This window comes from Brachypodium distachyon, chromosome 2 (genome assembly GCF_000005505.3).
Source record: "Brachypodium distachyon strain Bd21 chromosome 2, Brachypodium_distachyon_v3.0, whole genome shotgun sequence".
Lineage (NCBI taxonomy): Eukaryota > Viridiplantae > Streptophyta > Magnoliopsida > Poales > Poaceae > Brachypodium > Brachypodium distachyon.
In genome coordinates, this window is record NC_016132.3 from 25,124,217 (window position 1) to 25,138,900 (window position 14,684).

At 39.9% G+C, this 14,684-nt stretch overlaps 1 protein-coding gene across 2 annotated transcripts; it reads right to left on the minus strand.

The window, feature by feature from the left end:
• Positions 1-1,576: 1,576 nt before the first annotated feature.
• LOC100833676 (SNF2 domain-containing protein CLASSY 1) lies at positions 1,577-10,484 on the minus strand. Of its 2 annotated transcripts, XR_001406405.2 has the most exons (5): positions 7,889-10,482; positions 5,443-5,598; positions 3,375-5,351; positions 2,531-2,771; positions 1,577-1,863 (listed from the first exon to the last, which is right to left on the minus strand). XR_001406405.2 is itself a non-coding variant. In XM_014899703.2 (4 exons), exons 1-3 carry the CDS (start codon positions 10,313-10,315, stop codon positions 3,414-3,416), a joined length of 4,521 nt encoding a protein of 1,506 aa, XP_014755189.1. In that variant the 5' UTR covers positions 10,316-10,484; the 3' UTR covers positions 3,090-3,246; positions 3,375-3,413. The 2 variants fall into 2 exon arrangements, 1 of the variants encoding a protein (XP_014755189.1); XM_014899703.2 differs by lacking the exons at positions 1,577-1,863; positions 2,531-2,771 and adding an exon at positions 3,090-3,246 and having other exon boundaries at positions 7,889-10,484.
• Positions 10,485-14,684: the final 4,200 nt, after the last annotated feature.

The following is a 14,684-nucleotide window of genomic DNA, read 5'->3' on the forward strand; positions in this document are numbered from 1 at the left end:
TTCCGCATAATAATCCCTCCGTCCCATATTAAGTGACTCAATTTTGCCTAAATATGGATGTATCTATGCCTAAAAAGTGTCTAGATACATGTAATAGAAAGTCGCTTAATATGGAACGGAGGGAGTATATCATACCTCATAATTTAACTTTGGTATCAGATGAAAAGATGATGATAACTATCAAGTAGTTTCTGTTGGGTCAAAATGATCCAACCATCTCATTATGCCACAGCAGGGTGGATCTCAAACAGTTGGTACAAGAGAATCACAAAAATGCAAAGTTAGCAAAGAATTTTTAAATATTACCTGGAAACTTTCGCAAAGTTGAATTATGAGGTATGATATATTTATTCAGAGAAATGCAATGATGAGCAAAGCAAAAGAAAGAGCCAACTGGTAACAACTTACCATTTCCAGCTTGTGTAGATAATGTTCTACAGTTATGTGAGGTTATTTACAAATTTCAATGAAGAAAATACTAGATCATATTATTCAAGTAACACCATTCAAAATTATGTCGCAACAAGAAATTAATGCAGAATCAAACTTTATATGCCTTCCACCAGAAGTAAATTAGAATCCATAATCCTTAAGCTTTATCTTCCTTAATCCTTCAGAATATTCAAGCCCCCGCCTCCATCACCTGAATGGCTGAATCTGGTCTTCCAAGGCACCTCCAATTTATCATGGTTTGGAGAACCGAGCTCAGGTAGGGTGGTTAGCCCGGCGAGGTATGCTGGCGGATACCCACCAGGGTTCGATCCTTTGGGATCACATTTTGGATTTCTGTTGTTACCTCACCTTATGAAAATTATATATACTAGCAAAAGAACCCGTGCGATGCTACGGAACAACGGAAAGTGTATCAAGCACGAGCCGGTGGAGGCGAAGTCTGGACATTGATTTTTCGATTGGATTGATTTTCATACTGAGATTGATACCGAGATTTTTTGTTTGGGTTCAGATTGATTTCCATACTGAGATGGATACGAAAAATTTTGGATTTCATGCTAAGGAGATTGATTTATTTTAGAACTGTTCGTATTATGTTGTGACAAATTTAGACCGTACAATAACTTTCGGTAAATCTAAACCGTATAATTTCTGCTACTGAAATCGTGAATAAGGCGGGAGGAAAAGAAAATAAAGAACAGTGGCATATTGGTTGTAATTTTAACAAAGTTGACCGACCAACACCACCCACCTACCACCACTGATTCCAATTTAATATATTGTAATAGATAATAGATACCATGGGGGCAATGCATTTTTGCCCGTACGTTGAACTTAAATCCGCCACCGTACCTTCAGTGGAACTTAAATCCGCCACCGTCCGATTCGCACGCGATACTGTGGGGTGGCAATTGCGCCTCTCCTACCGTCTTCTTTCAAAAAACATTATGATGGCTTGCTATCATTTGCAAGCATGTCCTTGAATTATGCTTGCTCAGTCGAATTTCCATTCGGTAGTTTTATCAATTTTAATTTCGCCACGTGATGTTATGCGACTCAACAGAATCAGATGCACAGAGACACAACACGAAGCCAGATTTTATTTTACTAAACAAAAGCCAGATTTATTGAACCACGGTATTATTGGATACCAGAAAATTTAATAATGTTCAGACCTGTTGTTGCGAGACTTACAGTGCTGCTAATCAGACAGTCCAGGAAACCATAACATAATCTAAATGCACAAAGGTCAGATGACTAATCTAGAGACATCTGTGCAAGACTCTTCAGCGCTAACAGCAGTCTCTCTGGCACAAAAGCTGTTGCATGTTTTGGCAGCTGCAAGCAGTAGCTTCCAAAGTTTTCTAGATTGAAATTCACCTTGATGTCCACAATGCATTTTTGAATAACCTGAAAGTCAAGTATTGAGAAGGTTACCAGGAAACCTGTGCGCATGCTTGTCTTTGTTCTTTCAGAAACAAAACCAACAGGATGCAAAATTAAAAAGGAGCAGCTGTGGTGCTTGTTAAGCCAATATTTGAAGGGTGGTAGCCCTTGTATGATCAGGCTGGGATTTTGAAAATATTGTGTTGTTAATCGGCCATAAATCTGTAAAGACGCATCCCTCTCATGATCTTTCCCAAAACCTTTTTTTAAACGGAGGCAAAAGCTTTGCCTCATCTCATTAATAAAGAATTTCCCAGTTAATTAGCGGAAAACTAGGCAAAAACCTTCACAACCTTTCCCAACACTTTCACACAACCGGAAATGCTAACAACATCCAAGGTAATCAGAAGTTCAGAACTATCTCGCTCATTTCTGTAGCAGTCATATTTTTAAGCAATGCTCCATCTAAAAAAGATTTATGACACAACAACTACGAACCATGCAGAGGTTAATTATATTAAGTTGAGTTAATATTTCTTGTCAGCACTCTCACTGAGACATGACCAAAGAAAGCACGGTCCATAAAAGACATAGGACCTTCTGATTAGCTTACTATACTAGAGCATATTCCACACAAAGCAGGTATATAAAGATATAACTGAATAATAGTTGTATGGATAGGGGTACTTACGCATCATATGTGCATTTTACAGCAACCGCCAAACTTATAATTAGTAAACGATGGACAATAAGAGTGTCATATATACATGTGGCATCTTTATCTCGCCATGTAGACAAGTACCAACACAAAGCAAGATGGACTTCACTGGCATCAGTTGAAGAGCCACTAAGATCTGGTACCTTCTGGCCATGAGAACTACTGGTAGACTCCTTTATTTTATTATCACTGGCATCAGTTGTAGACATAAGTACTGTAAAAGATAAATCGTTGTTAACCAACAAACTTTCGGTAGAGCAGATATAATAGACACTTTGAAAGGGGCAAAAAAGTTGATCCAACTTTATATAGCACCAAACAGAAATTAAAGGATATCAGATGATGAATGAAAGCTGAAGGTATTTTTTCAGGTTTGCATTTCACAAAAACTCATAGGTACATTGCTTCTAGTAAGATGCAGACCCAAACCAAGATTCCTGGATTCAGTGGCATGCTATCACCAAATGTTCTTTTTCAAGACAATCGTGCTATCTTCAGATGTTGCTTTAAATTGGCTCTTTATGCACAAATATATCGGAAAACTCAAGTTATTAGTAGTATAAAGTATGACGATGCAATCATACTTGTATTACAAATCGATCAATCGTTAACAATATATGCTACAATTTCCCTCAAAAAACAATTTACGCAACAAATGAAACACTAATATGACAGCAGTCAAGTTGCACCTGGAGAAAGCAAACAAGAGGAATCAAGATAATGCTTGCATCAACAGAAGTACAGAACTAAAGGAATGCTACAACACTACCATTGATAATATTAATTACATGAAGATATCCCTTTTTTAAGAGCATACCTTGCAAGTCAAAACTGATGCCGATGCCACCATCTGCCATTAACTCAACTCAGGGGTAATCTGGTTGTAAGTAAAAACAATATTTGACTCAGTTGGTGGATAGTGTATCTTTAAAAACATGCCCTTTAGCTGGTCATGGGAAGCTATCTCCTCCAGAACCTTATCCTGGGAGATCAACTTAGAACAGTGCTCCATTTCAGCTTTTGAAAGCATGTTCCTGACATTATTGAACTCATCTTCTGCAGAGAAGACCAACTTGGACAAGTGATCTTTTTCTGCTTGCCTGTCATATTTGTCACCTTCGCCTGTTCCATAAGTTATTAAATTGTATGTATACACAAATTTTTTCTGTCCTATCCGAAATGCCCTGCTAATAGCTTGCCTCCCAACTGCTGGGTTCCAAACAACATCTAAGAGAACAACTCTTGAAGCTCCTGTTAGGCTGATCCCTTCACAACATGCTCTTGTAGATGCAAGTAACACCCTCGCATCACTATCTGGATTATTGAAAACTTCAATTGAATTCTGTCGATATCTTGGAAGGATCTTCCCATCCATTTGGAGAATTTCTTTCCCTTCTCTCCATTTGAAAAACTTCCGAAGATGTTCTTTTATCAGTTCTAATGGCTGAATAAATTGACTAAAGATCAATACCTTTTCTTTCAGTGCTTCACACAAACGAACAACTTCAATTACAAATCTTGTTTTCACCCCTTCATAGGGATTTGACCTTAATCTCTCAAGCATAGGTTTATCAATAAGTGAAGCTTCCTCATCGGACATGTTGATGGCAGTTACAAGAGAAGGATGTGTGGATGCCAAAGAAATAACATATTCATGTTCAAAATTGTTACCAGACCCAATGTTTTCCACCTTCCTAATGATACTCTTCTGAAGGGGAGGAGGTTTCAGAACAATCACACTCTCTCGGAGACCTGGAAGAGTTCGAAGAATGGTTCCATTATGGATATGAACAAATGGTTTCAATATTGATCGCACTTTCTCAGCATTATCATCAGTTACATTGCTAGTTAATGAAGCCCAAACACCTTTTTCATATTTATCAGAAAATTTATCACGTTGCTTCTTTGACACGTAATGCCTTCTGCCCACTTTTGTTTTAGTCAAAAACATTTCACCAAACCTGGGCCTCACCAAACATAGTATATTGTAAAGCTCGAGAAAATTGTTTTGGAAAGGAGTTCCAGATAGAATTATGCGCTTCTCAGTTTTAACTTTTCCCAACGTCTTCCACATAACACTGCGTTCGTTCCTAGGTGTGTGCCCTTCATCTAGGACAAGCAAACCAGGGTTCTCGAGAAGAATGCTTCGTACTTTGTTTTCCTCAGTGCAGACAGATTTTTCGGATGTTAGTTTCATATATAGACCATAACTTATTCCAAGAATACCATGTCCCTTGTTCCATGAAAGCAGTTTTACAAGCCTTGTCAACTTGTCTGTCCGATGTTCTTTCTTTATTAACCTACATATGTCTCTGTCTTCTTTTCCTGAGTATTCTGTAGTGTTCAGTATATGGAAAGGAACATTGACATCCCATTTCTTGAACTCCTCTTCCCAAGCAAACAGCATCCCGCGAGGTGCAATAATCACTGGCCGGCAGTCTGGAAATACCTTCATATATGTCTGGATAAACACAATAGCTAAACGTGTCTTTCCTGTCCCTGGGGCATGACAAATCACACATCCTCCAACAACATCAGGCTTAGCTCCATGCTTAAGCTCATCAAGTCTAATATCACCAACTAGATTTGTCCACATAAATTCAAATGCTTCACGTTGATGCTGATACATAGTATTAATGGCACCAGGAATGAGGTCCCACACTGTTCCATATGGATGGAAACCTTGAGATTGCCCGTCAATACTCCCTGCTTGTTCACAAAGATCATGATACATCAACGCATCCTTCAAACAAGATGAATTTCTCCATGCAGATTTCTCTGCATAATTTGAGACCTGAAATGAAAGAATTGAGTTAAATGATGAAACGTATGGACTTTGTGTTGTGGATAGCGAGCTAAATTTATTGAGGGCGTCCAAAGCTCACCATTGATGGTAAAACAAATCTGATTTCTAGATTTACCAAGGAGCAGTATTTGCATCTGATTCCTATTTGATCATCAATAATAAACTCATGCTTCCCACGAGAACAAGGTGTTGTACAAGCAAGGCCAAGATTTAGCATATTGCTCTCTTCTTGGTGCTACAAGAATAATAAAAGAAATCAAATCAATCAGTTGCCGCAACAAGGATGCTGCAAATAAAAGCATATATCACAGTAGAAAGTCAATCAGTTCACGCAACAAGGACGCTGCAAATAAAGCATATATCACAATAGAAAGTCTTCTCCTTATATAACAAGTTTCCCTGGGGTTGGTAAAGCGAAATGGGGGCCACCCTAACCCATTGAGTGCTAGTAACATAACAATCGAATGGTTCTTCTCTCCTTTATGTTTTTAAAATGTTTTCCTACTATTTTCTAGTCTCCTTATCTTCACGAGGTAGCAACAACAGTAATCCAACAGTGGTAATCTGCTACAGCTTGGAGCCGACATGTTGGCAAATGGTGATTTTTATTTACAGAAATCTACTCCTGGTGCTGCTTTGTGAAGAGGAGACCAGAAAATAGTGGGCAAACAGGTAAAATAACATAAAGGAGAGAACAGTACGATATTATGTTATCGTGGATGTCGAAAGTAAGTTACACCCGACTTACCTTCTGTTAAGTTAGAGGAGGCACGTCCATCCATAATTACATCAATGCTTTTGACTTTGTGCCCAGGACTATGTGATTTAGGTATTTGACTAACATACAACTGCAGGGGAGAATCCCTGCTTCTCATAATCAAGTTTGTGCAGTGTAGAATTTCTGCCTAGCTTTTTGTATTTAGCATTGCTCCCTATTTCCTTCCGGTACTTGTCACATATTCCTAATATCTCATGGGCACGTGAAAATCACACTAGAGCAGATAGATCCAAAACTCAAGGCCAATGCATCAGCAGGTGCAGGCACAAATCATGTAGCATGAACTCAAGGGAATGGGACAACCAAACATATTCAGACTAGATAACACAATATTGCACGTACAACAGATGACAGAATGAACCCAGACCAAGATCATCTACTTAGGCATATATTCATATGTATCGACCAAATAAATTCCTTGGTGACTTGATCTGACAACAACAAATGGGCAGACTAGCTCAAGCTTGCCTATTGACATAATGAACAAAGTGGACAAGCTTAAAGCTTCAAATGTTCCCAAATTCTCCCTTCTTGATTGACAAGTTTCTCCTGTCGACCCATATTCCCTTGACATACTTATGCACAGTTAAAAATTCTTGGGCACTAGGGGGCCCCATGTTAAGTTCAGTTCATGGCTTCATGCTAAAATGAATGACAAAATACATGCATGCAGTAACAGGAAAATGCACTATTGGTTACTGTTAAGTAATATAGAAGAGCAGGTGGCAACTACGAGTACCCTTTCCAGTTTACATTAAATAAAGCATGATAGCTGATCAGATAGTAGTGCAGCAGCAGATGGAAAATACCAAAATCATCAAAATTTTGCCAATTTGACTATCTAAATTAGGAATCTACAGATCGAGTATTAAATATTTTAGTTATCCTTCTCTTGACTGTTTGTTCTACTGCCCTGGATTTCATGAGAAAGATAATTTCGACATTATAATTATTGTAAACTTAATAGGTAGTCAACTGTGTTACATCACAATATGCTAAATATGTCAGCAACAGAAGAAACTGTATTCATTAGCTCTACCATTCACAATAAATTGCAGAGGTAAGAGTGCAAAAGAGCATATTACAGTTGGACTCTTGGACTTCTATCCTCAACAACTGGATCACAGCAGAACAACCTAAACACAAAAACTATAACTACAAAATTCTCATCCCAAGATCCTTCTAGTTCCTGTGACGTGCAAATAAGAGCTACAAGATTTTCCATCCCATGTTCGTAGAGACCTAGACGTATGTATTCCTCTCTGAATCAAAACCATCTGCGCCACCAAACTACATAATTCAACCAAAAGAAAATAAGAAATGGATGGCACATGGACAATCTACAGGCAAGATCTCTTTTTCTTGAATAAAGTTTGACTCATAACTATGTGTACTAGCATAATTATATGCATACGAAAAAGGGGCATACAGAATGTACCGACGAATGCCCTACACTTTACAACATCACGAAGTGGTACTATACTAAATTCGGTATTATTTTTTGAACAATAAGAATTGTCTCAAAAAAATTGAAACTGTATAATAATTGTGTGCTAGCAGGACAATACTACTAAGGAAAATAAACAATGACAGCCATGCATCTGATACTGCAACACTCCCTCCGTCCCATAAGAATTGACTCAAATTTGCCCAAATATGGATGTATCTATGCCTAAAAAGCGTCTGAATACATGTAATAGAAAGTCACTTAATATGGGATGGAGGGAGCACAAAAGACCAAAATTACCTCGTCATCATAATAGGTTCCAATATTCTCCAACTCTAAAGCAAAGTCATAGTCAGCCCATAGCATATCATGTTCAGCATTTTGCTCTGCCTTGTTAGCTGGTATATGATCTTCATCACCAAATGAGAATACTAATGGATGGGAATCGTTGGAATTATATTCGAACTGGGAATGAAGGTCAAAAGGAGAACATTCACCATCTTTATCGCCAGTCATCTTATCCATAAGAAGCTTCAGAAGAGACTGCCGCTTTAACATGGTTGAACGGCTGGATTTCTTGCCAGATTTTCCAGATTTTGATGACAAATGCTTCTTTTTCCTCCCAACTTTGTTATCACCACCTTCTTGATATCCATGCCTTTCATTCTCACCAGAACCCGATGAGTCCGAATCCAAGTCCAAACCCCGCTCATATGAATGACGGCTCTTAATTATCCCAAGCTTCAGCTTTTTCCTCCTCTCAAGATCCCAAGTAAATCGTGACCCCTTCTGTTGCTCTGTAGTAATGCCATTGCCCACTGTACCGTCACTGCCAACTTTCTCAAAATTGAGTGGCTGAAAAACATTATTCCTTGGATCTTCATCAACCTCGCATTTCAAACCATCTTTTGCAGTATCATCAATTATCTCATCATCAGATGAGTAAATTACATGGCATGTTTCCGGCTGCCTCGCTTTCTTTGAGGTGCCACGCCATTTTGGTATTGATGTTTGCATTCTTCTCTCTCTATTAACGAAAAGAGGCATAGGCCTTGACCTTATTTCAGGAAAGGATGAGTGAATTCCTTTCTTGTGTTTGCTCTTTTCAGCAACTTCTTCCTGTTTCGTCTCCTCTTCTTCCTCTTCCTCAAAACTGGCACTATCGTCATCGTTGTCATCTTCGTCATCCAGTTCCACTTCTGTATCATCATCCTCTATTGGCTCATCAGACAACTCCTCAAAATATGCATTGTACGAAATTCTATCTTGCTTAACGCCCCACAATGACCGAGTCCTCCATGCAACACATGGCAGAACTGGTATCTTTGCTTGTGGTAGAGGCTTCCTCTTCAAGGGATTACTAGCATCACTGAGCACTTTGACTTCATCGTCAGACTCGAGAATTTCAATATGCAGTCTCCCTTGATCAAAGCATGTAGTTCCTTCTCTCTTCGGGTCCACCTCATCCTTGACAACATCTTCCTCCAATTGGCAGCTAACTTCACCAACGACAACCTCGTGATCTGACAGATACTGTGTTCCCACCTTATAATCGTCGCACATTGGTTCAGACATGCCACATTCATCAGCATCATGCACAAAATAGTCGTCGTCGCCATCATCATCAAACTCCATCTCATCCTCAGCTTCCCAGTCCACTCCATCTGCATCCAAATCATCACCATTACTGTAAGCACGAATCAGATCGCCGACGAGCTTTTCCTCCAACATCTCATCATCGTCCTCTGTATCCTCTTCATTCATGTACTCCTCATCGACCTCAAAACCATCATCTAGCTCACCTCCCTTATTCCCCCAGTCTTTCACACCCTCTGCATGGCCTGATGCCACCACATTCATCCCATGACTTGAATTCAAAATACTGGCCACCCCATTCCCACAAGGCTCACCTATTCGATTCTTACCAGCAGCATTGTGATGCTCCTCGTTCCCGTGACCAATGCCACATGCCTCCCGAGCGTTAGACCCGTTATTATGGTCATCTAAAGGATCCTCGCCTCGCTCACTGTTCGCACAACCATCAACCCGTGATACCTCCACCCGTTTTCCACAAGCGGGCGCCTCCGCCTCTGCTTCCTCCTCTGCTTCAGCCTCTGCTTCCTCCTCTGCATCTGCATCCTTGCTCTTCCGCGCAAGAGCCCGATCCGGTGGCTCTGAGGCAGTCCGCGAGCGTCCACGGCGATTTCCTTTTGATGCTGACTCCGAGGCCTCGGCGCCTTTGCTCCCTCCGCCGCCGTCTGCTTCGGCGCTCGTCCCCTTCCTCCTCCTTTTGGCCCTCGGCGCCGCCTCCGCCTCCGCCACCGGCGACTTCATCGCCAGGCTCCTCGATCGCGTCCGCGTCGCCACCGACCCCGAAGTCACCAGCGTCAAAGGCGCCGAGGAGCGACGGCTGCTGCTGCTGCTCGCAGCAGCCGCCGCCGTCGAGGAGCCGCCCCCGCCGTCCTCGCTATCGAGGTCGATGACGATCGTCTCGGCATGGCGACGGCGCGTGCGCGGGGAGGCCTCCGCTAGGGTTTCTCCACGGCCGCGGGCGCGGCCGCGGCGGCCGGAGCGATCCATGCGGGGGAAGAGAGAGCGCGTTTCGCAACGGCGTGGGGGGGCGGACGGAGGCAGGTGGGGTTTGCAGAGGCAAGGCAACCTGGCGTGGGTACCTGATGCGCTCTCTCTCTCTCTCCTGGTTAGCGGGGGTTTATGGCGTCGGAGCATGACACGCGGGCCCGGGGCGGGGTTTGGTGGGAGCGCTCGGGAGGTTCTGGGACGGTGGGACCCTCCGCGGACGACAAGGACTGAGAGAAAAGCCCGCGAAACGGCGGCCGGGGCCGGAGTCCGAGGAGCCCCCGGATCGGGTGCGGCAGCGGCCTGCGCTGTGGCCGGATGCTCCTGCTATCAATCATGTCACTGGAGAGACGATGACGACGCCCCGTGTGCGCGTGTGGGCGTCCTTTCTCGCCGCTTTTTCTGGCTTCTCCCGAGTCTATGAGCGAATCCTGCAAAGGGTTCAGCGCCCCCATCACTGCAGCCTTCGGCTGTTTTCGGAATCGGGAGTGATAGATGCGTGAAAGCCGTTACCTGTGTAGTTACTGCGTGCATTTTTATTATTACTGCTTCATTTTTCAGCAGGTATTCAAGACCCTCTTTTAACTCTGGCGTGCATTCAATTTAGTGACAACGGCAGTAATAATTAAGGCTTGCACCGAGTTTTATCCGAACTTTGACCACAAATAATATCGGTAATACATGGTTATTTTGACACAAAGAGATATTGATGGATTTGTATTCAAATTCTTTCGAATGGTATAACTCTTCTATACATATATTAAATTTATTTGTGTTATTGTTGGTCAAATTTTGTCACAGGCCTTACAAATCTGGACTGAGGTAGTACTCCGTTAAACTTTGAACATAAAATTAATTCTGCTCGGGAAAGAAGAATTATTGTGCTATGACATCACCTATGGCTTCATTTCTTGGTAGAATTTGTCACTAGAATCGTTTAATGACAGTGCAATAAAAGAAATAAGGAGAAAGTATTGTCGTACGGCATTACAACTATGCACGAACTACAATGTTGTAAAATGAGAGTAAATATTTATATTCTCAGGTTTTTATCGAACAACTAATAAACACTATTGGATCACATTACCATGGGCTCTTGGACTCACAAGGTCATATTACTCATTACTTCCTCATTTTCCACAAAGAATGGCACGCACAGATTTCGAGATTTTATTTTGACCAATAATTAGACTAAAGGTTTACATGCTACAAAATTACACCATTGAATTTGTATTTCAAGAACGTCTCCAATGGTAAAATTTATTACATGTAATCTACATATTATTAGTCTAGTAGTTGATCAAAGTTCGACCTTAAAATGCGTGCGCGCTTTTCTTTATGAAAAAGAGGAAGTAGTAAGGATGCCTTACTGATAAAGTTCCGCTTACATAGACACGCTCATAAATAAAAAATAATTACTAGTGTGTGGTTGGGATTGGTGAGATTGAAAGGTAAATTATATAATCTTTTAACCCACCATTAATGTATAGGTACTTTTTTTTTTACTTCGACCGACTATTAATCCAACTAAAGTCGGATTACATGATATAAGTTCGGTATTGTTGGATCTGTATTTAAAAATTGTTGATATAAAATTTTATTAAATAATCCATGTATAACTAGACAAACCATTGGTCAAAGTTAAATCTAAGAAAACATGCACGTCCTATATTTGGGAATGGATGGAATATTTTGTTTGTCCATCTAAACATAGGTATATGTTTAGGATCTTGAAAGCATGATATTTTGTACAAGTGAATTTGTTATTTTTTTTATTTTGAACATTGTATCTTTTACAATACTTGGGTCAAATGCTTGCATAATCATCTTTACTCCTATAAATATTTTTTTTGATAGAAACTCTGTACGGGAGACCCATACAATATAATTGGAGTCATGCACCCACAACTCCACCACCACACCAAGAGGTGTTTCTTCTTACTTTTGATTGCACCATATTTTAACTTTACCACAAAAAATTAAAGAAGAGAGGATATGGATATTTTGATTTTACATGAATGGCAAAATATCTTTCAAAACATATCATGAAGTTTATTAATATTTGGCAACATACTGGAATTGCGCTAGTATGTATTGAATGTCTCGGAAACACTCCGTGATATCATTATTTCTTTTGTTTATAAATATATTGTAATAAATTATTGGTCAAAGTTATTAAAAATAATTAAAATTTTAAAGGCGTGGAACATCATACACCTACATGATTTGAAAGTCCAATTCTCCATTCCATAATATAAGACACATATAATTCGAGGTTCAACTTGGTCTCATAATTAGATCAATGATATTTGGATTACATGCTGGAAAAATTATATCATTAGGTCCATATTTGAAAGAAGAAAAAAAGCTTCCAATGGTGTATTTTTTGTAACACAAAATTCACATACTATTGGTCTAGATGGCCAAAGTTAAACCTAAAATACGTTTACGTCTTATATTATGGAACATAGTGAATAACAAAGTGAATGTTGGTTAAAGCTTTGTCCTAGCTAATCAAAATATGTAGTGTATTATTTTGGGACTAGAGGAGTTTTGCGAAGTTTGCATGCATTGGTGTGCAGGGTGGCCAAGGTGGTCTTGGGATATGCCATCAGCGCATATACCTCCATATAATTCGACTCAAAATAGGGCAATAAAACAAATGATACATCCCACGCGCAAGCCTAGATGTTTCATCTCCGGATCAGTATCTTCTTATATGAATTGGTATTTTTTTTAAAATACAAGGTATATGATAGTTGATCTTGATTGCATCCTTTTCGACTCGACTTCTTGAACACGGAAATTCTCACGCCCTGACGAGGAAGAGCTCAACGGCATGCACATAAAGGACCAATGACATGCATCATTCGTTATACGGAGACATGCAAGATCATCTTATGTTGTGCGGTTCAAATTTTTTATGTCACCTGGACCACTCGATTTTTTTAATGTTACTTCGACCACTCAAGTTTCTAATTAATTGGACCATACTGGCTCAAAATCTATAGTAGTGGAGGGGATCAACCAGTGGCGGATCTAGGGGGTGGCCAGGGTGGTCCCTGGACCAACCTGGGATTTTGGGCCCCTTTATGATCATATGAATAGCACTCACAAAATAAAAGAAAAATAATAATTTTGATGATTAATATTACTGTTGGACCATCCTGAATTTCTTGGCTAGGTCCGTCACTGGGCTCAACGGCACACACAGAAATGATCAATGACGTGCAGCATTTCTTGTACGGAGACAGACAATATTGTCCAATATTATGCAGCCCAATTTTTTAATGTTACTTGGACCACTCAATCTTTTTAATATCACTTGGACCACTTAAGTTTTTAATTAATTGGACCACTGTAGCTCAGAATCTATGCTACAACCTCTGGTGGATGGGTCACCTCCAAATTTAACAAAAGTATCTTTACTCACATGAGATTTGACCTCTAGTGAGTGGATTTTCCTGTTACGCATCGAAATTAGCTGTCCTCGCTTCCGGTCATCCTCGCAGGCGGTGCATTTGTTTGTGTCCTCGCTTACAACACCCGAGTTTAACATTGCTAAGTAACCATTAGACAAATGAGGCTGATAGCATCACCGATAAAAAAGCTTCTTCGTTCTTGAACATGGGCTTTTCATACAGCGTAAATGCAAAACAGTCACTACTTTTTGTGTTGAAGTAACATGGACCCTACTACAGAGCTCCGATCCATAAAAAGTGTTACCGTTGTGTACTCACTCCGTTTCACAATACAACGTGTATATATTTTCCTCATTTGTTCCACAATACACCTCATTTCTCTTGATACCCGCACCCAACCAATGACTACTCAGATCCATTTATTATTAACCCAATATAAATGGTCAGCCATTAGAAACGAGAACTGTTTTGATCCAAGTGCACAAATATATACTCCCTACATTCCTTATTGATTGGCATATTAGTTTTTATTAAGACAAAGCTTTGCTCATAAATTCTTATGTTAAAGTGTGGTTTATATGACATGAAACCACAAGTATCATGAAATACTTTTGGTAACGAATATAACGATACTAATTTTATGTCATATAAACCACATCTTGATATAGTAATTTGTGATCAAAAATTTGTCTTAATGAAAACTAATATGTCAATCTTTAAGGAACGGAGTGAGTATTAGGTGTATTTTGGCATGTAGAGAGTACTAAGTTAGTATAAATGTTGCGCTAAATAGGCGACACATTTTATGGACCGGAGAAAGTACCATGTTTCACTGTTCAGCTTAAACAAAACCTCCGTCCTCCGGGAAGTAAACTGGTATAGGCGCAGTCAAGTCTCTTTTTAACTTCCATTTGTAACAGGCAAATTTTGTAGATTCATCAAGTATTTTCATACTACAATAATTTGCCAAAAAAATACTACGAGTCAAAGTCGTATTTCGGAGTGTGCCTATGTTCGGTGCAACATCTATTTACAAATTGAGTAAAATAATTTTTATATTGAAAATGTTACTATTACACAATGCAATTACAGAACAG

What these genes read in the sequence shown, in the direction of transcription:
- LOC100833676 (XM_014899703.2), bottom strand. Translation starts at nt 10,315, where the DNA reads ATGCTCCGACGCCATAAACCCCCGCTAACCAGGAGAGAGAGAGAGAGC. An exon ending in GAACCTATTATGATGACGAG is followed by an intron (nt 5,599 to 7,888) that starts GTAATTTTGGTC and finishes TTATTCTTGTAG; the next exon opens with CACCAAGAAGAGAGCAATAT. An exon ending in GATTTGTTTTACCATCAATG is followed by an intron (nt 5,352 to 5,442) that starts GTGAGCTTTGGA and finishes CTTTCATTTCAG; the next exon opens with GTCTCAAATTATGCAGAGAA.